The 25513-nt window shown below is 42.9% G+C and overlaps 3 protein-coding genes across 7 annotated transcripts in view; 2 read left to right on the top strand and 1 right to left on the bottom strand.

Annotated features, from left to right (window-relative positions):
* The window catches only part of inpp5f.L (inositol polyphosphate-5-phosphatase F L homeolog), an 82941-nt gene extending 75317 nt beyond the window's left edge, over nt 1–7624 (top strand). The window contains exons 16-20 of the mRNA XM_018225000.2: nt 923–994; nt 3877–3950; nt 4934–5062; nt 6236–6323; nt 6490–7624. Coding sequence (XP_018080489.1) covers nt 923–994; nt 3877–3950; nt 4934–5062; nt 6236–6323; nt 6490–7561 — 1435 coding nt within the window. The 3' untranslated portion in view covers nt 7562–7624. The remainder of the gene's footprint in view (nt 1–922; nt 995–3876; nt 3951–4933; nt 5063–6235; nt 6324–6489) is intronic.
* Nucleotides 7625–13676: 6052 nt separating this feature from the next.
* On the bottom strand, nt 13677–24494 carry mcmbp.L (minichromosome maintenance complex binding protein L homeolog). Of its 4 annotated transcripts, none has more exon segments than NM_001087089.1 (16): nt 13677–14042; nt 14535–14623; nt 14741–14905; nt 15376–15509; nt 15652–15817; nt 16110–16227; nt 16551–16674; nt 16753–16931; nt 18623–18720; nt 18999–19150; nt 19232–19331; nt 19877–19978; nt 20162–20203; nt 20849–20989; nt 21351–21436; nt 24281–24344. In NM_001087089.1, coding segments are annotated over 16 exon segments (1881 nt in total). In that variant the 5' UTR covers nt 24339–24344; the 3' UTR covers nt 13677–13915.
* Nucleotides 24495–24618: 124 nt separating this feature from the next.
* Nucleotides 24619–25513, top strand: part of sec23ip.L (SEC23 interacting protein L homeolog) — a 30342-nt gene continuing 29447 nt past the window's right edge. The window contains exon 1 of one of the 2 annotated variants that reach the window (XM_041568537.1): nt 24619–24905. In XM_041568537.1, the coding sequence (XP_041424471.1) occupies nt 24767–24905 (139 nt within the window). In that variant the 5' untranslated portion in view covers nt 24619–24766. 2 annotated transcript variants of the gene reach the window in all.

Genomic DNA, 25513 nt, shown 5'->3' with positions numbered 1-25513 from the left:
ATAGAAATTTCACTCTAGAGGACTGTGGTGATCTCTAACGTCACTCTTTGATAAATACAGTATACCCCTTAGACTAGGTGGATTTGAGCAGGGATACAAATGCGCACTACTAACTGTGTGATGCTAAATGTGAAGTAGATTATAACTAATTGTTATACTGATTAGTATAGTTCAGAGATACAGCAGCCTTACATCTTCTACTGGCTTGATGACTCGTGTTTGAATTTGAGTAAAGGAGAACTAAACCCTAAAAATGAATATGGCTAACAATGCCATATTTTATATAGTGAACTTATTGCACGAGGCTAAAGTTTGAGCTTGTCAATAGCAGCAATGATCCAGGACTTCAAACTTGTCACAGGGGGTCACCATCTTGGAAAGTGTCTGTGACACTCACATGCTCAGTGGGCTCTGATTGGCTGTTGAGAAGCTAAGCTTAGGGCTCGTCACTAATTATCCAGCAGAAAATGAGCTTCCCTGGCTGTAATATAAGCTGATGCTACAGGTTTGCTGATTATTCAATTCTGATGCTAATTGCACTGGTTTCTGTGCTGCCATGTAGTAATTATCTGTATTAATGACTAATCAGCCTTATATTGTGACATTTCTATTCTATGTGTACTGTATATTGTGAGTGGGTCCCTAAGCTCAGTAAGTGACAGCAGCACAGAGCATGTGCAGTGAATCAGCAGAAAAGAAGATGGGGAGCTACTGGGGCATCTTTGGAGACACAGATCTTTACTGCTAAAGGACTGCGATTGCCTTGGGCTGGTACAGAACCCAAAACATAATGTATTGCATTTCCAACCTAATTCTTTAGTTAGGCTTTAGTTCACCTTTAAAGTGAGTCCCTTGCTAATACACAGCCATTGAATAACGGTATAGATGTATAATAATCAGAAGTGCTTGTCTATCGTTACAGTCTCATTGATGCCACTCACAGAGATGTAGAAGTCCTGCTGCTGCTCTCCAACTGTGCCTATTATGTTGCCTAGTAAGTGATCCTCTTCCAATCCCCGGCTCTCGTGTTTCTGCATTGTGCTCTTGTCATTCACCTGAAGGGCGACACAGTGGTTTAATCAGCTGCTTTTTTTTGTGACTTGTCTCCTGCTCGGCTCTGTTCTCCTGCATCTCTAAGGGCTGCTGAATATACATGACTTACCATGGAACTGTGACTCCCTGGGCATCACTCTACCTCCATAGCTTCTTTTCTTTCAGTTGGGCAGATTTTGGCTGGAGACAGATCTTTCTTATAAGAGTTGCCAGCATATTAACCTTTAAGACTCCATTACAAATGCAAGTGCAAAGTTCATGTAAAATACATATAGCAAAGGTCCTTGCACCTAAAATTGCTCCTTAAAGGATAAGTAAACCTTTAAAACAAGTGAATATAAAATTGATGAGGGTGTTATTCTAAGAACTTTTTCATTATTTATTTTATTTGTATTCCAAGATATTAAGGGATACATGTACTGTTAATATGAATGAATTTAGTGACAACAGCGCCACCTGCTGGTCATTTCCCACCAGTCTGACCAGCAAGTAGTCAAGGAAGTTTTCAGGAGAAAGAAAGAGGCTGATGTTCTTCTGCTTAGGAAAGATTTGAGAAAGGTTTCTAATTTTATTCCTAAGCAGAAGAACATCAGGGCAGCCTCTTTCTTTCTCCTGACAACTTCCTTGACTACTTGCTGGTCAGACTGGTGGGAAACTGACCAGTAGGTGGCGCTGTTGTAACAAAATTCATTCATATTAACAGCACATGTATCCCTTAATATCTTGGGGGGAAAAAAGAAAATAAATAATGAATGTAAATTGCAAAAGTCCTTAGAAATACACTCTTGTCGATTTTACATTCACTTCTTTTAAAGATTGACTTATCCTTTAATACCTAGATGGAGAGCACCAGTTCAGCAGACTGCAAAGAACAGGTCCCACGGACACAAGGGGGCCCATTCAGTTATGGATCTTCTCGTGCAATGAGTCTGCATGGACCCCTATGTGATCTGATCACTGGCTCTATTTAAATGTTTTTATTGTTTTTCATATTAAACAAGCAGGATTTCAAGCCAAAGATCAAAGAACAAGATCACTGGCTCCGGGGCCAAATGATCAAACAAGGCTGATCCAATAATCCACTTGTGGGGCAACCCTTCGTTCACCTACAGTCCGTTATAAGAGGGTTATCACTTGAATCTGCCAGTATGAGCTTCTTGTCTTACAGGGATTTGTATATTCCCACCTCTGCCCCCATATAAAGAATAAATGTTGATTGGAGAGTATCCGAATACCCCAAGACACTTCTTTGGAACAAGAGCTCCCTCTATCAGTCGCAGACAGAAAGTGAAGCATTATGAACCAGACCGTATGACAGATCAGCATTGCTGTGCTTGAGAAATCCAGACTGTAGAACATATAAAACTCAAGTTTAGCTTAAAAAACTCTCAGCTGGTTGCTAGTGCCACTGGCCCTTGTAACCAGGCAGTTGATCATATGATGGAATGAAAGAGGAGAGTAATAAAAATAATAAAAAATTCTTGTTTTTACAATCAGTCTGTTCACTTTTTGGCAAGAACAGCAAATTAAAAAATCAAACACGCAAAACCCATCCCATTGCAAAGACGATACATTGTGGTCTATGGCATACTAGAAAGTATTTCAAGAACTTCCCCTTTAAAGGGGAACTATTGCGAAAATGTAATATTAAATGAGAAACTCTGAAATTCTGTGCCGTTTTTCTGAAACAATCAAGTTTTTCACTATTCCTCTCTCAGCATCTGTTTCTCTTCATTCTCTCTTCATTCAGCAGTTGGGTGTCAGATATTCATTGACAGTTAGATCCAATATATCTTATAGGGGGGCTCCTTTTGCCTAGAAGATGTATTTGAGCTCACTCTATTAAACTCACCAGACATCGGGGCACATTTACCTAGGGTCGAATATCGAGGGTTAATTAACCCTCGATATTCGACCTTCGAAGTAAAATCCTTCGAATATCGAAGTCGAAGGATTTACCGCTATTCCTACGATCGAAAGATTCGAAGGATTTTAATCCATCGGTCGAAGGATATTCCTTTGATCAGAAAATTGTTAGAAAGCCTATGGGGACCTTCCCCATAGGCTAACATTGGCCTCTGTAGGTTTTAAGTGGCGAACTAGGGGGTCGAAGAATTTTTTAAAGAGACAGTACTTCGACTATCGAATGGTTGAATAGTCGAACGATTTTTAGTTTGAATCGTTTGAGTCGAAGGTCGTAGTCGAAGGTCGAAGTAGCCCATTCGTTGGTCGAAGTAGCCAAAAAAACAATCGAAATTTGAACTATTTTTCCTCTATTCCTTCACTCGAGCTAAGTAAATGGGCCCCATCATGTCTCTCTACATGCAAAATTTGTTCAAAAGGCAGTTATTTTGTTTGTACTGGAATCAGTTATTTGAGTGAGCTCTAATACATCTGCTAGGAAAGGAGCCCCCCTACAAGATATATTGGATCTAACTGTCAATGAATATCTGACATCCACTGAAATTACCAGTCATCATGTCTCTCTACATGCAGGATTTGTGCAAAAGGCAGTTATTTTGTTTGTACTGGAATCGGTTATTTGAGTGAGCTCTAATTCATCTGCTAGGAAAGGAGCCCCCCTATAAGATATATTGGATCATTCATATATTGGCTAGTGACTATAAACTTGATTATTTCAGAAACAATGCACCATTTTTAATTGATTGTATTTAGAAAGTTTCTTAATTCAATACGAGGAAGCTATTGTTAAATTTTAATTTTCACGATATTTCCCCTATAACTGTGTGAACCTGTTTTCTTTGTATTAAAAGATTGATTGGTGCGTTGTATTAATGGCAATTAACGTCTCTTCCCATTCAGCTATGACGAGGAAATTGATAAAGTGAATCAATACCAGAGGCTGAGCTTGGAGGACCTGGAGAGAATAGAAATTGGTGAGTGCTGCCGTGTGCCGTCTTCTCTTGGTCTAATCTGTAAATAACAGAAATAGACTGGGCACTGGGGATAGAAATGACAGCTGTGTTTAAAGGGATACTGTCATCGGAAAACATGTTTTTTTCAAAACACATCAGTTAATAGTGCTGCTCCAGCAGAATTCTGCACTGAAATCCATTTCTCAAAAGAGCAAACAGATTTTTTTATATTCAATTTTGAAATCTGACATGGGGCTAGACATATTGTCAATTTCCCAGCTGCCCCTGGTCATGTGACTTGTGCCTGCGCTTTAGGAGAGAAATGCTTTCTGGCAGGCTGCTGTTCTTCCTTCTCAATGTAACTGAATGTGTCTCAGTGGGACATGGGTTTTTACTATTGAGTGTTGTTCTTGGATCTACCAGGCAGCTGTTATCTTGTGTTAGGGAGCTGTTATCTGGTTACCTTACCATTGTTCTGTTGTTAGGCTGCTGGGGGTAAAAGGGAGGGGTGATATCACTCCAACTTGCAGTACAGCAGTAAAGAGTGACTGAAGTTTATCAGAGCACAAGTCACATGACTCGGGGCAGCTGGGAAATTGACAATATGTCTAGCCCCATGTCAGCTGAAACGTCAGCCTATCAAAACTATCTGCTGTGAACTGTAATAACTAGTTGGGCAAATGTCCCAGGGGGAGTGGAGTGCTGGTAACATTTTGCAGAGATTCCCAAACTACAAAAACGAATTTTACTGAAGTAGGAAGCATCTTCTGGCACTTAGTAGCTCAGATTTTTTCACTGCTGTCACATCGAGGGATAGAACTGAGCAGATACAATGGCTAATATCATGAAATCCAAAAAAAAATTAAATGATATTATATTAAACTATGTGTCAGGTATACATTCCCTTTTAATGTCCCCTGAAACATTTTGCCGTTGGTAAAAGGAAGCAGATCTCAGATCTCATATTTAATCTATTTATTTATTTTTTGCTTCATTTTACTTAGGCCCTGAACCCACGTTTTTCGGGAAGCCAAAGTTCTCCTGCATGAGGTTACACTACAAATACAAAGGGAACAGCGGCTACTTCCACACGCTGAGAGCCGTCCCACGAAATCCCGATGAAGACGGGAAAGGTAAGGAAATGTTTCACGCTGCGGCATAAAGGGCCAGTCTAGTATCCGCAGTCACTGCAGCAGTTGTAACCACAAAATACTTAACTATCCCATGTGACATAGGACTGTTTATCTGTCTGTAATTCAGCCACAGAAACATCCTACAGCACCTCTGCCACCTCCTATTTGTTTAAACTGGAACCGCTGGACTGAGCCAACGGCCAATAGTAGTCGTTCCGGCACTAGAGGGTTTTTGAGCTGTAATTGTGATATTCAGCTATTCCTATTCTCCCCAGCTGAAATACGCTGCAATCAAAACCACCCCATAGGGGTCACTGAGCGTTCTACCGCTGCATGTAGCAGGGAGTTGTTGCACCACACACTTAAAGGAGAACTAAAGCCTAACTAAAGAAGTAGCTTGAAATTTTATACATGATGTTTTGTGTTTCTGTACCAGCCCAAGGCAACCACAGCCCTTTAGCAGTAAAGATCTGTGTCTTCAAAGATGCCCCAGTAGCTCCCCATCTTCTTTTCTGCTGATTCACTGCACATGCTCTGTGCTGCTGTCACTTACTGAGCTTAGGGACCCACTCACAATATACAGTACACATAGAATAGAAATGTCACAATATAAGGCTGATTAGTAATTAATACACATAATTACTACATGGCAGCACAGAAACCAGTGCAATTAGCATCAGAATTGAATAATTAGCAAACCTGTAGCATCAGCTTATATTACAGCCAGGGAAGCTCATTTTCTGCTGGATAATTAGTGACGAGCCCTAAGCTTAGCTTCTCAACAGCCAATCAGAGCCCACTGAGCATGTGAGTGTCACAGACACTTTCCAAGATGGTGACCCCCTGTGACAAGTTTGAAGTCCTGGATCATTGCTGCTATTGACAAGCTGAAACTTTAGCCTCCTGCAATAAGTTCACTATATAAAATATGGCATTTTTAGCCATATTTATATTTAGGGTTTAGTTCTCCTTTAACTTTCTAGATTTGGAATTGAGATGGCAGTTTCCCTCTATTGCTGTTAGACGCTGTGTTTGGAAGGGGAGGAAAGTGGTATAAATGTCAGTAACTTGTATGTTTGTGAAGATTCTCATTCATCCAGGCCATGGTATATCTATAGAAATAAGTCAAATGAACTGGACTTGCTGTCAGTAACCTGTTTGTTTGTATTACAGATACGCTGCTGTGCATAGCGGAAATGCTGCGACTTACCAAACAGGCGCTGGAGCTGGACGTCCCCGTCATTGAGAAGAAGCTGGAAAGGTGAGAGGATCATTCATTCTCTTTGCCTCCTTACAATAGTCTCAGGGTGAAAGACCATGTTCTGTTGCCTGTAATTACCGGCTCCAGTAGGATAATCATTTCATATTGATTTGGGAGGGGTTGATTGATTTCAGGTACTAATAATATAGTCTTGGCATTGTTGTAGGAAGAGCAGCAAACCCCACGAGGAGATTATAGGCATTCGCTCCAGAAGTCAGAGACTTGGGCTGAACAGCATGGGCCTGGCGCAGAGTAAAAACTTCCTGATGAGCAAGTTCTCCTCTCTGAACCAGAAAGTCAAACAGAGCAACATCGGAAGCCTACGCAAACTGGGGGCCTTCAACAAGCCCGACGGGAAGGGAATCCTCACCCCAAACCTGCAGGTCAATGTGTGGAAGTCTGACAGTAGCCTGGACAACCCCGGCTCAGACATCAAGGGCCGTATTGAATCAGACTTGGATATTTCATCGGACAGCGACTCTTTCCATTCGGACGACTTCCTCCCCAAGTCTGATGAAGAGGACGGCCAATTAGCCGGAGCTCTGGAGAATATTGGCCCGACTGACTATGTCCTCCCCAGCTGTGGAATCATTGCTTCGGTTCCACGTCTAGGAAGCCGTTCCCACTCTGTCAGCAGCGCTGATTTTAATCCCCATCATTCCACAGAAATCCACGTTACTGAATGTGAAGAGCAGGACACCCCCCCGCAAGCTGATGTTCTTGTTGACTTTGGGACCCCCATAGATGTGTATTGCCATCAGTTTGTTCACGATGCTCAAACCAAAGGCGACCTGAATGAGTCGCTCAATAAGGAACCCCAGTTAGACCAAGAAGTATCGAGCAATAATTCCCCAAAAATTCCAGCGCCGCTGGGATCAGACACAGAACTGATCCCCCGACCCTCCCAACTCGATGTGTCTCATAACAACACAAGTTCTCAGTTTTTGCCTGTGGAGCCTCCTCAGCTTTCCAAATCGGGCCGAGCAAGTCCTGCGTCTGCGACTTCCGCTCCTTCCCCAGCGGACAGTAACAATAGCCGAGCTGTCTCCCCTTTCGCCAAGATCCGAAGTTCTGTGGCTCAGGTGGCCAATATAACGCAAGCCGGCCTGGCTCAGGGTATTAATTTCGCTGTTGCGAAAGTTCAGAAGAGCCCAGAACCAAATACAGCGCCCGAACCCCCTCGAAATGACTTTAAAGAGCTGTTCACCCAGTGTCAGACACGTATTATACAGATCTGAACGACTCCCCAAAATCCTGTCCTTAAAAGAAACCTTCTTCCTGCTGCTGTAGCAGTGATAGGGGTTAAACACACTGCCTTCCAGAACCGGATCAACACACACCAATATGTTTACAGTACTTTAAGCATTACCAGAACCGGCCCGCAGGAACGCGGCAATCCCTTGGCAATAAGGCGCGCTGGTTACGGCAGAGACTGTTTTTAACCTTTAAAGACGCCCGCTGACGTTCCTGACTGCGGTTTATTTTATTTTAAAAAAACGGTCGCGAAAAGGAAAATTTAATATTGGCTTCGGCATACTGAAATATGAAACTTTCTAAATACAATCAATTGACATTTCTGTAGCGTTTCTGAAATAATCAAATTTCTGTTCACTATTCCTCTCTCAGCATCTGTTTCTCTTCATTCTGTCTTCATGCAGCAGTTGGGTGTCAGATATTCACTGACAGTTAGATCCAATATATCTTATAGGGGGGCTCCTTTTGCCTAGAAGATGTATTAGAGGTCACTCTATTAAACTCACCAGACATCATGTCTCTCTACATGCCGGATTTGTGCAAAAGGCAGTTATTTTGTTTGTAGTGGAATCAGTTATTTGAGTGAGCTCTAATACATCTGCTAGGAAAGGAGCCCCCCTATAAGATATATTGGATCTAACTGTCAGTGAATATCTGACACCCAACTGCTGCATGAAGACAGAATGAAGAGAAACAGATGCTGAGAGAGGAATAGTGAATATAAACTTGATTATTTCAGAAACAATACAGAATATTTAATTGTTTATCATTTCAGTATGAGGAATCTTATATTAAATTTTCATTTTCATGATAGCTCTCCTTTAAAGAGACCAGCGGTGGAATTGAGTTGTTAGCGCTATTTATCTTATAGATTTGTTTTTTATATACGTCGACAGAGGAAAGGGGCAGGCGGCCGGCGGTACGAGACAGTCGCGTCGCTTTTTCTTGAGTTGCCTTAAACTGATCTCCGCACTTTTTCTTTGGTTTAGTTTCCTTTTATATTTTTAACTGATTAAAAAAAATGTAGGCGCCAGAGGTTTACAAAGGTTCTGTGGAGCTCAAGGGTTTCTGCTGTATCGAGTCCTCGACACTGGGAAGCCGCGTGCCTTGTACTGTTGCCGAAAAACACATCTCCCGGGGGGCTGGTGTAGGTTGCTGGGAGTTGTAGTAGTTCAGCTGGGGTGGCACGGCCTTGGCATTGCTGTTCTCTGTTATATAGGGCCAGTCATGTGTTGTATGATTATAATGAGCTGGATAGTTGTGTATATGTGTGACAGAGCTAAACCTGGGCCCTGTTTGTAATCTGTGTTGTAGTAAAGTAGAGTCCATGTATATAAGGGATTTATTGTCACGTCGCTGTACACTGGTATATAAACCGCTAGAAACGCTGACGTTCCGTAGCTTCAACATAATAAGAGCCACGTAGAGGACTGTAGAGTTAGTGGGTAGGCGGATCCTGGCATCACTCTGGACTCCGCTATAAACACGCTGTACGTTAGCAGTATTTACCCTTTAATACTCTCGTGCCCGTCGTGAAGTGCTACGTGCGTATCCGTCCTGTCTCGTTCCAGTCGGACCTTTATTAACAACGGTTCCTTCAGTTTCAGGCCCCTTCCGACACCACTGACTCCTGTTTTTAGTAGGGATGCCCCGAATCCAGGCTTGGGTACGGGATCCAGCAGATTCCTTGTGCCTGGCTGAACCGAATCCGCATATGTAAATTAGGGGCGGGAAGGGAAGTCATCACAAAACAAGTTAAGTTAGAAAAAAATCTTTTTTTTTTCTTTCCTGCCCTTTATTTGCATATGCAAATTAGGATTCAGATTCGGTTCAGTATTCGGCCAAATCTTTCACGAAGGATTCGGTCGAATGTCAAATAATGGATTCGGTGCATCCATAGTTTTTAGTGTTTGTTCATGAATGTGACTCTCTATGTTGTAAGAAAAAGGACCTTATTTTAATAAAAAAAATAAAAAAAAGTCAAAAATGGTGTCTGTGCCTCTGAATCTTTCCATATAATCCCAAAAGTCCATTGTAAATCTGGCGTCAAGGGTAACTCCGCCTCCAGGGACTTGCAGAGATTAGATATTGTGTGTTTTTGGATGGGGGCTACAGACGACTGTCATCCATCGACAGTTTGTGGTGAAGAACCAAGGACAACTATAGGGGGCTTTGAAAACAGAAAGTTGTGTTTTCTATACGTCTTATTATCCCTAAAAATAAGTTACAGTCCTTGAATGGGAACTATTGTGAAATTGAAGATTTAATATAAACTTCATCTCACTGAAAGAAGTTGTTTGCTAAATGCAATCAAATACAAAATCTGAACCTAGAAGATGTATTAGAGGTCACTCTATTAAACTCACCAGACATCATGTCTCTCTACATGCAGGATTTGTGCCAGTCAGTTATTTTGTTAGATTTTGTTTGTACTGGAATCAGTTATTTGAGTGAGCTCTAATACATCTGCTAGGAAAGGAGCCCCCCTATAAGATATATTGGATCTAAATGTCAGTGAATATCTGACACCCAACTGCTGCATGAAGACAGAATGAAGAGAAACAAATGCTAAGGGAGGAATATTGAAGATAAACTTGATTATTTCAGAAACAATGCAGAATTTTTAATTGATTGTATTTAGAAAGTTTCTTATTCCAGTATGATGAAGCTTATATTACATTTTCATTCTCGCGATAGCTCCCCTTTAAAGAGAACAAAATTGGTCATCAATGGAGGGAATTTTAAATCTTCCCCACAGATCTGTGGCCTATTTTGCCAGATATTGGTCAAGCAGGGCCTGCTGGTAAGTGCGAGACATGGGCCAATAGGCTTCCACCTCCAAATTGGCAGCCAACTTAAAGGGCATGTGAAGGCAAAAAAATACTTTTTAATGAAAAAGAAACCTATCTCCAATATACTTTAATTAAAAATATGTACTGTTTTTATAAGAAACCTGACTGGATGTAGTGAAATTCTCCCTTCATTTACTGCTGTGGATAGGAATTGTCAGACGGTCCCTAACTGCTCTGCAGGGAAACAATCATACTTATGTACAGCAGGGGGAGCCCCCGCCTTACTTCCCAGCCATGCAGAACTCAAGCAGCTTTGTTTGTTTCCCTGTAGAGCAGTCGGCGACTGTGTAGAGATTTGTATTGGATTTTATTTTTGCCTTTACATCCCCTTTACTGTTTCCAACTCCAGCTGCAGGGACAAAGATCATGGAGCCAGATTTAAACAGATAAACTGGGATTCTATTTGGAGGATTATTTTGCTGCAGCCACTGGTTTTGCAGAGTTGGAGAAAGTTTGTATTAAACAATACAAAAACTATAAAATCCACATTAGATTACATGACAACACAGGACCCAGTGCAGTCTGTATATTCTGATTATTAATCAGTCTTGTTGTATCGGCTTCTGGCAGATATTATTTGACTTGTGCTGTTTTGATCATTTATGACGATCCCTAAGCAGCCCAGATCACACTGAGCATGTGCACAGTCTTGGTCTTGCAAAGATGTATAACAAAGTTACAAGATGGTGACCCCCTGTGGCCAACTTTGAAAGCATAAATCATTTGTTTGATTAGACTTGTGGTGCAGTAAGTTTGTTTATTATACAAAAGACAGCATTTCTAGCCTTATTGTTTCAGATTTTACTTCCCTTTAAGCTTGTATTTGCCTTTCAGGGGTATCTAGAAGAGATTATTATATCAAAGTCTGCCCACCCAACATTTTAGCAACAGCTGCTTTAGACTTTCCTGCAAGTCCTTTGCTCATGGCTTAGTCCTGTCTCCATATCTCAAGACTCCACCCAATTTGATTCTGGAGGTTTTATCACTACAGAGAGAATTGGACAGTTAGACAGGACAGTGCAGAGACAATTCAAAGGCCGCAGCAATAATCACATTCAAACCAGAAATACAACCGGATTGAAGATGGAAAGAAGGAAACCAGAGAGTAGCACTCAATGCCAGGCTGCTGCTGCCAAGTCTTATAATAAACTTATTATGGCGCAGGAATATAAGTAATTAAATCCTGTATGTGCTTATGTCTCGGGTAGCTAGCAAGATGAACTCAGAAATGAATTCAGTAATAGGGACTCTGTTTAACTATGGGGGATAGAACATACAAAGAATGATCATAACACGGATCTCCATTTGGGTTCAGAGAAAGACTTACATGTTAACTGACCAGTAACGACTTGTTTGCTCCAGTGGAATAAACTGGGAGACAAACGTAATGGACATTGGGCCTCTATCAATTACAAGTCATTTTGTGTTTATTCCACAGCCTGTCTGTGATCATTACTCCTGCCCTGACTGTGCAAATTAACAGTTTAATATAAAGGAAGATAAGGAAGGTATTCAGTGTCCCTGGAGGATATTGTGGTATTTCCCAGCACATGTAGCACCAGCAATTAAACAGACTTTACCCATATATTAAAAAGTAAATTTAAGTTACATCTCACATGGTTTGCATTTTGCTTCTGAGCTAGAATTCGTTTAGTCTAATGAAAATAAAATGGTAAGGACATATGTTAACCCTTTATTGTCATTAGACAAGAACTGCAGCATCTATCAAGCTGTTAAAGGATTGGCTTTCAAGGAGCAGGAATAAAACTATGGCAGCATAGGTATTCCCTGTACTAAGCACAATTCAGCAGGAACAGTCCCTAAGTTTGCTCATAGTCTGTACATAGAGATTCCATAAAACTATGGCAGCATAGGTATTCCCTGTACTAAGCACAATTCAGCAGGAACAGTCCCTAAGTTTGCTCATAGTCTGTACATAGAGATTCCATAAAACTATGGCAGCATAGGTATTCCCTGTACTAAGCACAATTCAGCAGGAACAGTCCCTAAGTTTGCTCATAGTCTGTACATAGAGATTCCATAAAACTATGGCAGCATAGGTATTCCCTGTACTAAGCACAATTCAGCAGGAACAGTCCCTAAGTTTGCTCATAGTCTGTACAGAGAGATCCCATAAAACTATAGCAGCATAGGTATTCCCTGTACTAAGCACAATTCAGCAGGAACAGTCCCCTAAGTTTGCTCATAGTCTGTACCGAGAGATCCCATAAAACTATGGCAGCATAGGTATTCCCTGTACTAAGCACAATTCAGCAGGAACAGTCCCCTAAGTTTGCTCATAGTCTGTACCGAGAGATCCCATAAAACTATGGCAGCATAGGTATTCCCTGTACTAAGCACAATTCAGCAGGAACAGTGCCCTAAGTTTGCTCTTAGTCTGTACAGAGAGATCCCGTAAAACTATGACAGCATAGGTATTCCCTGTACTAAGCACAATTCAGCAGGAACAGTCCCCTAAGTTTGCTCTTAGTCTGTACAGAGAGATCCCGTAAAACTATGACAGCATAGGTATTCCCTGTACTAAGCACAATTCAGCAGGAACAGTCCCCTAAGTTTGCTCTTAGTCTGTACAGAGAGATCCCATAAAACTATGACAGCATAGGTATTCCCTGTACAAAGCACAATTCAGCAGGAACAGCCCCTAAGTTTGCTCATAGTCTGTACAGAGAGATCCCATAAAACTATGACAGCATAGGTATTCCCTGTACTAAGCACAATTCAGCAGGAACAGTCCCATAAGTTTGCTCTTAGTCTGTACAGAGAGATCCCATAAAACTATGACAGCATAGGTATTCCCTGTACAAAGCACAATTCAGCAGGAACAGCCCCTAAGTTTGCTCATAGTCTGTACAGAGAGATCCCATAAAACTATGACAGCATAGGTATTCCCTGTACAAAGCACAATTCAGCAGGAACAGCCCCTAAGTTTGCTCATAGTCTGTACAGAGAGATCCCATAAAACTATGACAGCATAGGTATTCCCTGTACAAAGCACAATTCAGCAGGAACAGCCCCTAAGTTTGCTCATAGTCTGTACAGAGAGATCCCATAAAACTATGACAGCATAGGTATTCCCTGTACAAAGCACAATTCAGCAGGAACAGCCCCTAAGTTTGCTCATAGTCTGTACAGAGAGATCCCATAAAACTATGACAGCATAGGTATTCCCTGTACAAAGCACAATTCAGCAGGAACATATGAGGTTCCATAAAAAAAAGATAGAACAGTGAAGAAAGTTAATTTATTAGCTGTTAACAATTTAATATCAAATTTCCGTTACGCTTGTTGGAATTACAAAATTTACAAAACCGGTTTCGTAAAAAAAAGTCCTTGAGTAAGTCATGGGCAGAGCACAGGGAAGATCTGAGCAGAACAGGGTGCCACATGCAGGTATCAGGCTGAAAACAAAGAAGCAGACAAGGTCCCCTTTATCCAGGCACAGCACCGTGTGGAGGAGTGAAACCCCTAAAGTTCATTCCCATTCACGTGTTTCTGCTCTCGGAATCGGCTTTTCCTCTGCTGTTCCAGCTGCTTTGCCCTGAGCCACATTTCCCTGGAGAGAGTCGTCTGACCTGAGCTCAGTGACAACAACCTGGAAGGAAAGAAGAATCTGTTACCCCTGACGTCCTGCAGAACCCGGCTCATATATATGTATGAAAAATGTGAGAAAGGTTTCTAATTGTATTCCTAAGCAGAAGAACATCAGTCTCTTTCTTTGACTTCCTTGACTACTTGCTGGTCAGACTGGTGGGAAACTGACCAGCAGGTGGCGCTGTTGTAACACAATTCATTCATATTAACAGCACATGTATCCTTTAATATCTTGGAATCTAAAAAAAATTAAATAATGAATGTACGGTGCAAAAGTGCTTAGAATAGTCCCCTCATTAATTTTACACTTATTTCTAAGGTTAACTTTAATAGCTTTCCTTCTGGCAGCAGATCCATTCCACCATGGGATCTGAGCCCAGTTATCACCTGACCAGCTTTGTCCTGACTCAGGTGTGTAACCCCCATCAGCAGGTTTATATAAGATGTTCCTGTACAAGGAGATTATGGAGGGAACGGTTCCCTCTTTCAATACCTGGAAACAACCAGCAGCCGGTGCAAGTCATCAGCACTAATGCTCTGCGGGTCATTCTTACGCATTTCCACAAAATCATCTTCAACAGCCTAGAGAGAAAGAGACGGGTCAAAATGGCGGAAAATTGAACGTATAGGAAGGCGCCACATCAGAGTGCGCTTTTCACCAGAGACTGCTTAGCGACTCCTCGACTCGCTCATTGTTACCTTTGTGATCTCATCAGAGATGCTGTAATCCAGGAGTCTCAGGAGGCCGATGTAGCTGCGGAATTTGTTGAGCAGGGAGGGTAGAGAAGCGCTGAGAAGAGCCCCCATGTACTGCTCCAGATTCGGAGGCGTCATCTGCGGCTGTAAGTGGACTCGGCAGTCTGACTGGGGATATAGGATATCACTGTGTTATATAATATCCCTCTCTCTCTGCAGACCAATCAAAATCAGACGCAGCCAATACCATTATTACTTTTGTTGCCGCCGCACTGTCTTATGATTGGACTATTAGGATTGAGTCACAAAAAATGTATTGTCTGCATTAAGTATAAAAAATGAAGCCTGATCGAGACCTGTAGTGACTAAACAGAGGTAACACTGTGATCCAATAAAAACCAATTCTCTATATTCATGCGGTTATAAAAGTATATTTATTATATCATAGGATACACTAAATGTGGGCTCCATGTCATGTATTTTAATATGATGAGATAATAAATATACTTTTATAACACCATGAATATAGAGAACATTTTCGGGATGATAGTGTATTAGGATCAAGTGACTGTGGCTCGTGTAGTCAAGAACTATAACTTTCAGCCTAATTAGGGACAGGCATCTCCCCAGCTACTTACTGGGAGTAGAGAGCGCCCCTCGGATGTGACAAGGACATTAATGTTGCAGGGGAATTCCATCCGATGGTAACTGAAGTCATAATCCACCTTTTGCCAAGTGATCAGGTTTCCCAGTGCGGTCACATTGTGCACCCCTGCGAAGAGAAGATGGAATGAGCCGTGATGCCCCCTGGGTGGAATGAGCTGCCCCATTGTGTAGCCCTGAATTAAAGGGCAAGTGTTCTCTATAGTGTAAATACACTCGGGGCTATAGCAGAACCAGATCCCAATTCCCACCTGCAGTGTCTAGCTGTCCCTGCTCCAGCAGAGTCTCGTCCAGCAGCAGAGACGTGTGAGCCGATAACTGCAAGAGACCACTCCTGAGACGATTGGCATTGTAATCCTTGTGTGGGATGAAGCGCAGCTTGTTCATGTTCTCTATGGTCATTGGGAGGTAGTGAGCCTGCAGGAAAGGGACAATGATATATATGCAGGATATGAAAGGGGAACAGCCAGTGATGTATATGCAGGATATGAAAGGGGAACAGCCAGTGATGTATATGCAGGATATGAAAGGGGAACAGCCAGTGATGTATATGCAGGATATGAAAGGGGAACAGCCAGTGATGTTTATGCAGGATATGAAAGGGGAACAGCCAGTGATGTTTATGCAGGATATGAAAGGGGAACAGCCAGTGATGTTTATGCAGGATATGAAAACAAGGCACAGGCCTATCTCATGGTTTGGCGCTTACCGCAGGGACAATCTGCTGGAGGATTCGGTACAGAAGTTCTGAAAAGATACCGTTCCTGGGGCAGCCACTGAGGTTCAACGTGAACTTTCCCAGGGGAAGCACGTCCCTCCGAGCATATCTGTTACAAACCAGAAGTGAACAATTTGGGATAAACGTGGCAGTTTATCTGCAGATATTTGTGGAGAACCAATCAGCAGTTAGATTTAAACAGAAAACAAAAGCAAAGATCTGATTGGTTGCTATGGGCAACATTTGCAGATATTTATCTCCAATGTTAGTAAACTGTCAGACGTGACAGTTTGGAGTCAAATCTAGTAATTATCCGAGCTGCCTCCCCCTGTGGCGACATTTAACAACCTCCTCAGTCACATGAGGGGAGTAGAGAGGAATGGAAGGAGCTTTATTCATCATTACCGAGACCTGCAGGGAGATGACACTCACACTGTAGAGATGAGATGAATAATGAGATACTCGGCAGCGAGACTGTCCCCAAGCAGCGCATGTGACAGGAAGCCCAGGAGCTCGGCCCTCACAGCTGACACTTCACACAGGAGGTTGGAGACAACTTGGGGGAAATAAAAGCAACTGGTTATTGGTCTGATGTGCACTGCTGCTCTCATTACAGACTAGAAGTAGCACTTACACAGCTTGCTCTCCTCTGTGCCTTGGAGGGTGCCGGGCAGCAGGGGGTTATTGTGTTGCAGTTTCCATGTAACAACGGAGTGAATTCTGGGCACCAGGGAGGCGGGAGGGCAGTGAGCACGTTGTTCCTCCAGGGTTTCCATGTTATCAGACGGGTCCAGCAGGGCAGACACTGCATCTCTATTGGGATAAGCACCGAGGGTTACGAATAAAAATACCCAATTCATACTAAACACATGCAGAAAACTACTTATAAAAACCATGAAAACTCATCTGCTAGAAAGCAGTTCCATTAGAAAGAGCAAACATGGCAGCTCCCACCAATGTAAAATATTCACAGAAATAGGGTGTTAATGAAATGAAGGTGTTAAATCAGAGACACACCCATAGACAATGACCCCATTAAAGGGGTTGTTCACCAGACAGCTCCAGAAATAAAGACTTTTTTCAATTTCCATTTTTTACCATTTATCCCACAATGTAAGTTTAAAATTAAATGTTCCCGTCTCTGGCAGCTCAGTTATTCAGGTGCAGATTCTGTTACAAATTTGCAACATTTAGTTGATCCATTTCTCAGCAGCATCTCTGGAGTATTAGTAACTATTGTATCAAGTCTAACAGCTGCCTTTAAATGTGTTGTTCAACAACTAGTCTTCCGATAGATCGCCAGAAAAAACGACATTTTCCAATTACGTTCTATTTTCGGTGTCACCGTTTTTGAATTGTAAAGTGTCATTTTTCACCTTCTAAAGCAGCTCTGGGAGGGGGGGGGCGCCGACCCTGCAAACTGATCTAAATTAATACATTTAGTTGATCCATTTCTTAGCTTTGTCCTTGCTGAGCAGAATCTCTGGGTTTCATTACAGGCAGCTGTTAGACTTGATACAATAGTTACTAATACTCCAGAGGTGCTGCTGAGAAATGGATCAACTAAATGTTGCAAATTTATAACAGTTCAAGAGTATGTTCCTAAATTACTGAGCTGCCAGGCTCAAACAAACAAACCAAACTTGTTAGGTCACATAAGCCAATTAACAGACAGTTCTGTCTTTTGCTTCCCACACTACTTCCTGTTACAGTTAGAGCTGCAGTATTTCTGGTCAGGTGATCTCTTCCTGTTACAGTTAGAGCTGCAGTATTTCTGGTCAGGTGATCTCTTCCTGTTACAGTTAGAGCTGCAGTATTTCTGGTCAGGTGATCTCTTCCTGTTACAGTTAGAGCTGCAGTATTTCTGGTCAGGTGATCTCTTCCTGTTACAGTTAGAGCTGTAGTATTTCTGGTCAGGTGATCTCTTCCTGTTACAGTTAGAGCTGCAGTATTTCTGGTCAGTTGATCTCTTCCTGTTACAGTTAGAGCTGCAGTATTTCTGGTCAGGTGATCACTTCCTGTTACAGTTAGAGCTGCAGTATTTCTGGTCAGGTGATCTCTGAGGCAGCACACAGACCATCATGAAATGGGTGTTCAAGGCAAGAGATGTAAAAGGGCAAGATTTACTTAAATATATATTCCAGTTTGGTAAGATTCTTTAATATGCCACTTAATATGATATAAACTGTTGCTTAAGTATTCATTTTGGGGGTATAGTTTTCCTTTAATGACAAAGACAAGAAATGTATCAACTAAATGTATTGATTTAGATCAGTTTACAGGGTCAACGACCCCCCCCCCTCCCAGAGCTGCTTTAGAAGGTGAAAAATGACACTTTACACTTCAATATTAGTAAAACTGTAACAAATAGAAGGTCATTTTAAAGAGTCTTTATTTCTGGTGAACTGTCTGAAACCAACTGAACTGAAAAAAGTGTTGGAAGGTGAACAACCCCTTTAATGTCTGGAGGTTGATGTTGGGGGGGTACACTGGGTACCTCTTACCTGTCCTCATTCACCGCACTCAGAGCAGGGTCCACTGATAAGATTCCATACACCTCTATAATATCGTTCACCTTGAAGCTGTCCCAACCCTCATACACCTGCCGGAGATGGGAAGAGAAGGGGAGATGAACCCAAACAATTGTCTGATAGAGATCACTCCCCCTCTGGCGACACCTTGTGGTAAGGAAGCTCACAGACAGAAGTGGGGTTCAGTACTTCAAAGTTCCCTGCGTCTCACTTCTGCTTGTTGGATAAAGGCTAAACAGATCATTAAAGGGTTTCAGCACATGCCGGACCATTACACATTGTGCCTATGAGGAGAAGGAAGAGGAAAAGGAGGAGGAAGTGCCCAGGGGGTGGAGCTAAAAACCGGTACCTTTATGAGACAGGCAGGTCCTTTCTCGCCGGGTAGAGGGAAGTTCAGGTCGGGGGCAGAAGAGCAGCTGGAAGGTTGGTTCTGCTGAAGTCCCGCAGCTTCAGTCTCCAATCGTTTTGGTTCCCCTAGTCCATGGGAAGTGCGAGTGTCACCTGCGTGGGGACGACAGATAGATAAATACCCCCGTGTGAGCCGTACCAATTGCTGCCGCACTAATGTGGGATGTTCCTTACATGGGCCGACGTCCTCATCTTCCTCGTAGCTCCTCTTCTGCCGACTGGGGGTGTAGGAGGTGGAGGCGCAGGCCCTTGCCTGGCTGGAGCAGGTGTAGGCGTGAATCCAATGTTAAGGATAAACCAATCACAGGCTGAAGCACGACCGGCTGATTGGCTAGCAGGGCGTGGATCAAACCACTTGGTTATATGGTTAATCACCTTTGAGTTAACTGTTAGTATGATGTAGAGGGTGATAATCTGAGACAATTTGCAATTGGTTTTCATTTTTTATTATTTGTGGTTTTTGATTATTTAGCTTTTTATTCAGCAGCTCTCCAGTTTGTAATTTCACCCATATGGTTGCTAGGATCCAAATACTCTAGCAACCATGCACTGATTTGTATAAGAGACTGGACTATGAATAGGAGAGGCCTGAATAGAAAGAGGAGTAATAAAAAGTAACAATAACATTACATTTGTAGCCTTACAAAGCATTTGTGTTTTTTTAGATGGGGTCAGTGACCCCCATTTGAAAGATGGAAAGATTCAGAAGAAGAAGGCAAATAATAAACTATAAAAAACAAAGATCAATTGAAAAGTTGCTTAGAATTGGCGCTTCTATAAAATACTAAAAGTGAACCACCCCTTTAAAGAAAAGGATATGTCCTTCACCCACGGGGATTCCCCCGGCACCGGGACACAGTAGAAGGTTTGTCTCTCGCAGGTTACGTTGCGACGAGAGTCCAGATCCACCTCCTGCTGCGGCTGTCGAAATAATGGGCAGTAATGTAAATCAAACCCTCACATGCCCCGCCTCCAACACAGGACTCCGCCCATAGCCATAAACCCACATTAGATCATGTGCAGAAAACTGAAAGCAGGGATTATTAAAGGGGAAGCGTCACTCTAAATTATGACTGTTAGGGGGGAAAGAAAGAGGAGACTCACCAGGCTCTCGGCCAGATCCCTGTACTTCCCGAAATGCAGAACCTGCAGAGACAGCCTATCAGTGACAATTCTTTAAAAGGATTCTGTCTTGATTTTTTATTTCTAATTTACACTGCAAATAATTCACTGTACAATATAAAATGCCATTCCTGAACCAACAAGTGTATTTAGTTGTAATATTGGTGTGTAGGTGCATCTCAGCTCATTTTGCCTGGTCATGTGCTTTCAGAAAGAGCCAGCACTTTAGGATGGAACTGCTTTCTGGCAGGCTGTTGTTTCTCCTACTCAATGTAACTGAATGTGTCTCAGTGGGACCTGGATTTTACTATTGAGTGCTGTTCTTAGATCTACCAGGCAGCTGTTATCTTGTGTTAGAGAGCTGCTATCTGGTTACCTTCCCATTGTTCTGTTGTTAGGATGGGGGGGTGATATCATTCAGACTTGCAGTACAGCAGTAAAGAGTAACTGAAGTTTATCAGAGCACAATCACATGACTGGGGGCCGCTGGAAAACTGACAATATGTCTAGCCCCAGATTTCAAAATTAAATATAAAAAAACCTGTTTGCTGAGAAATGGATTTCAGTGCAGAATTCTGCTGGAGCAGCACTATTAACTGATGTGTTTTGAAAAAGACAGTGACAGTATCCCTTGAAACCAATGGCTGCAGCAGAGAGGAGGGAACTCACTCTGGCGCTGGTGTTTGTATCGACGGTTTCATAGACCCCCATGTAGAACTCCGGGTCGAACATGTCCTGCACCATGCAGCGGAACCTCACCAGGCTGTTTGGCTTCAGGTAATGCAGGGGGACGTCATTGAGACACGGCACCTGGAGGGGTTAATGGAAACAGAGGTGAAAAGGAGCAATTGGTTCCCACTAATCCCATTGGTCGCTGGCTCAGGGTGCAGTAGAATAAGGATATTGCACTGGTTTTATTCCATTAACCCAACCAGGCTGCAGGGAGTAGTTGCACCCATCACTAACACATGCAGGCTCAACGCAAGCCTCCCTCCTCTGACAACCAATCAGCAGTTTGAATACATCAGTCTGAACTGAAAGCAAGCACCGGATTGGCTGCAGAGCCAAATGATCATACAGAAGCCTGTGCGCTGTACAACGTGCTGCTCTCTCTATTGGGCACAGTAGCAATTAAAGGGCCGGCGTTCCTTTGGGAAGAGATGACACTTACAGAAGCGGCAGAGCGATTCCCCTGTAGTTTATCATGGAAGTAGTCGGTAACGTTCTTCTCCCAGTCTCCATTCGCCTGTCTCTGAGCTGCTGGAATACACGGCACGGAGTCACAGCAGAAATAAATGACATTTAATATACACATGCATGTACTAGTAAAAAGGAATTAGGAGCAGCACATGAGCGATAGGAAACGAGGACAACAAAAATGATTGGATATGGGCTTTACAAACACAGACCATTAAAGGGATACTGTCATGGGAAAAAAAAAATTTTTTCAAAATGAATCAGTTAATCGTGCTGCTCCAGCAGAATTCTGCACTGAAATCCATTTCTAAAAAGAACTGATTTTTTTTTATATTCAATTTTAAAATCAGACATGGGGATAGACATATTGTCAATTTCCCAGCTGCCCCAAGTCATGTGACTTGTGCTCTGATAAACTTCAATCACTCTTTACTGCTGTGCTGCAAGTTGGAGTGATATCACCCCCCCTCCCTTCCCCCCCCCCCCCAGCAGCCAAACAACAGAACAATGGGAAGGTAACCAGATAACAGCTCCCTAACACAAGATAACAGCTGCCTGGTAGATCTAAGAACAACACTCAATAGTAAAATCCAGGTCCCACTGAGACACATTCAGTTACATTGAGAAGGAAAAACAGCAGCCTGCCAGAAAGCATTTCTCTCCTAAAGTGCAGGCACAAGTCACATGACCAGGGGCAGCTGAGAAACTGACAATATGTCTAGCCCCATGTCAGATTTCAAAATCGAATACAAAAAAATCTGTTTGCTCTTTTGAGAAATGGATTTCAGGATTCGCCATTTTCAGCAGGATTCAAATCCAGCCAGACCGAATAATAATTTGTATACGTAAATTAGGGTCGGACGGGAAATTCACATGACTATTTGTCACAAAACCAGGAAGTAAAAAATGTTCCCAGCCATAATTTTCATATGCAAATTAGGATTTGAATTTTCGTTCGGCTGAATCTCTCGCAAAGAATTCGGGGGTTCGCCGCCGAATCCATAATAGTGAATTCCGTGCATCCCTAGTAAAAAAAAACCTTCTTTGTCCCATTATTAGGGAGAGTGATTTTCATTTGTAATTCCTGAATATTTTTTTCCTTAAAGGACCAGAAACATCAAAAAAAAAATGTTTTAATAATTCATTAGTATACATCGAAAAAAAAAAAACCAAGACAACTTAAAGGGACACTGTCATGGGAAAAAAAGTTTTTTTCAAAATGAATCAGTTAATAGTGCTGCTCCAGCAGAATTCTGCACTGAAATCCATTTCTCAAAAGAGAAAACAGATTTTTTTATATTCAATTTTGAAATCTGTCATGGGGCTAGACATATTGTCAATTTCCCAGCTGCCCCAAGACTTGTGCTCTGATAAACTTCAGTCACTCTTTACTGCTGTACTGCAAGTTGGACTGATATCACCCCCTCCCTTTCCCCCCCAGCAGCCAAACAAAAGAACAATGGGAAGGTAACCAGATAACAGCTCCCTAACACAAGATAACAGCTGCCTGGTAGATCTAAGAACAACACTCAATAGTAAAAACCCATGTCCCACTGAGACACATTCAGTTACATTGAGAAGGAAAAACAGCAGCCTGCCAGAAAGCATTTCTCTCCTAAAGAGCAGGCACAAGTCACATGACCAGGGGCAGCTGGGAAATTGACAATATGTCTAGCCCCATGTCAGATTTCAAAATTGAATATAAAAAAATCTGTTTGCTCTTTTGAGAAATGGATTTCAGTGCAGAATTCTGCTGGAGCAGCACTATTAACTGATGCGTTTTGAAAAAAACATGTTTTCCCATGACAGGATCCCTTTAAACTTTCAAATCGCAGAGTCTTCATTAAGAAATAACTTGCGGAAACTCGGCTTGTGCTCCTCTTCAGAAAAGGTGACGATCCATCGTGCGGCGCTCGATTTCTCCTCCCTGCCTTCCTTATAGAAGAAATCGAGCGCCGCACGATGGATCGTCACCTTTTCTGAAGAGGAGCACAAGCCGAGTTTCCGCAAGTTATTTCTTAATGAAGACTCTGCGATTTGAAAGTTTAATTTGTCTTGGAATTTTTTTTTTTTAATGTATAAAAATAACATTTTTCAAAACATTTTTTTGAGGTTATTGATCCTTTAATTCCTTGTATGGACATTATACATGAGACCTTTTGGACACTGTCCGCTGATTGGTTCATGATGATAACTGACACTTTTGTATTTATGAGGGGGTGGGGTTAGCTAATTATAATCTATCACCTGACGAAGGGGGAACGTCCCCGAAATAAACACACAAGGGGCTGGTCCCCCATTTGAATCGCTGCCGCTCCGAATTCCTTTTTACCAGTTATTGGAAGGGCCGTCTTCCTTAAAGGGGTTGTTCATCTTTAAATGAACTGTTAGTATGATGTACAGAGGGATATTCTGAGACAATTTGCAATTGGTTTTCATTTTTTATTATTTGTGGTTTTTGACTTATTTAGCTTTTTATTCAGCAGCTCTCCAGTTTGTAATTTCAGCCATCTGGTTGCTAGGGTCCAAATTCCCCTAGCAACCATGCATTGATGTGAACAAGAGACTGGAATATGAATAGGAGAGGCCTGAATAGAAAGATGAGGAATAAAAAGTAACAATAACAATACATTTGTAGCCTTACAGAGCATTTGTTATTAGATGGGGTCAGTGACCCCCATTGAAAGCTGAAAAGAGTCAGAAGAAGAAAAAGGCAGATAACTATAAAAAAGGATAAAAGATAAATAACGAAGACCAATTGAAAAGTTGCTGAGACTGAGCCAGATTGTGTAACAGACTAAATGATAAGGCGGAAGTAATAAAACACGGGGCTCAGTTCTCTCAAGTCTCACGTGTGTCAAGTGATTTCCCCGTTGGCCCGGGGGCCGGACTCCCCACACTCACAGAATAAACCCTGCACCACAGCGAGCGGAGCGCTAATCCAGTCTTCTACTCCGGCCATTGCGCAGCTCCCCAATAACGCGTTCAACCAACTCAGTGATGGCGGGAAAAGGACGTCATTACGCAACGGGTAGAGTCGAAAGCACCGGGCGCGCGCTGGTTGCCGGAAACAGGGCCCATGTTTTGGCTGGCGTTTACGTAAGGACTGGCGGAAATCGCTAGGCTGGCAGCCATATTGTGGTTGGTAAACGCGACGCGGAGCCTCCAGAACCACCCTCATAGCTAAGCCTGACATTTGGATTGGTGAGGTTAGCGTGTGACGTCATACGTATGAACTCTGGTGTCCAGCCACTGCTTGGGAACGCTTGTGCTCGGCGAGCTCTCATTGGATGCTGCGCGCCGCCCGCAGACGTTGATTGGACGTAGTGACTTGGTGACGGAACGGTTCCTGGTGTCCCGGGTGCGAGACGTGGAACTTGTGGGACGGACATGGCGGGGAAGGTACCGAACGGGGCTCAGTCCGGGCCGCCCGGCAACAACCTTCTCTTCTCCGCCTCCGAAATCAGCTTCTCCCTTCCCTTCATCCCCGTGAGTCAGCACGGCCCGGGCCCCGCGATGCTTCCGGCTGGTAAGTAAGTAAGTAAGTGAGGGAGGGGCCCCGCGTCCGTGATTCCCTCAGTGAAGAACGTTTTTACCGGAGTGTCATAAATAATGTGTAACTGTGATTGACAGCAGAGAATCTGAGTCTCCCCCAACCCTGTTCCACTGAGACCACTCACCCCCCCCCAATCCAACTCCTTCACTGTCACTATGTGCCCCCCGCCCCCACCTTGTTACCCTACTGCTCCCCCTGTCACTGTGTGACCCCTCTCCTGCCCCTGACACCCCCTTATATGTCACTGTGTGACCCCTCTCCTACCCCTGACACCCCCTTATATGTCACTGTGTGACCCCTCTCCTACCCCTGACACCCCCTTATATGTCACTGTGACCCCTCTCCTACCCCTGACACCCCCTTATATGTCACTGTGTGACCCCTCTCCTACTCCTGACACCCCCTTATATGTCACTGTGTGACCCCTCTCCTACCCCTGACACCCCCTTATATGTCACTGTGACCCCTCTCCTGCCCCTGACACCCCCTTATATGTCACTGTGTGACCCTCTCCTACTCCTGACACCCCCTTATATGTCACTGTGCCCCTAATCGCCCCCCTCTCCCATGAATGTATTTCT

Source organism: Xenopus laevis, chromosome 7L (assembly GCF_017654675.1).
Source record: "Xenopus laevis strain J_2021 chromosome 7L, Xenopus_laevis_v10.1, whole genome shotgun sequence".
Taxonomy (NCBI): Eukaryota; Metazoa; Chordata; class Amphibia; order Anura; family Pipidae; genus Xenopus; species Xenopus laevis.
This window is presented reverse-complemented; position numbering and strand designations above follow the sequence as displayed.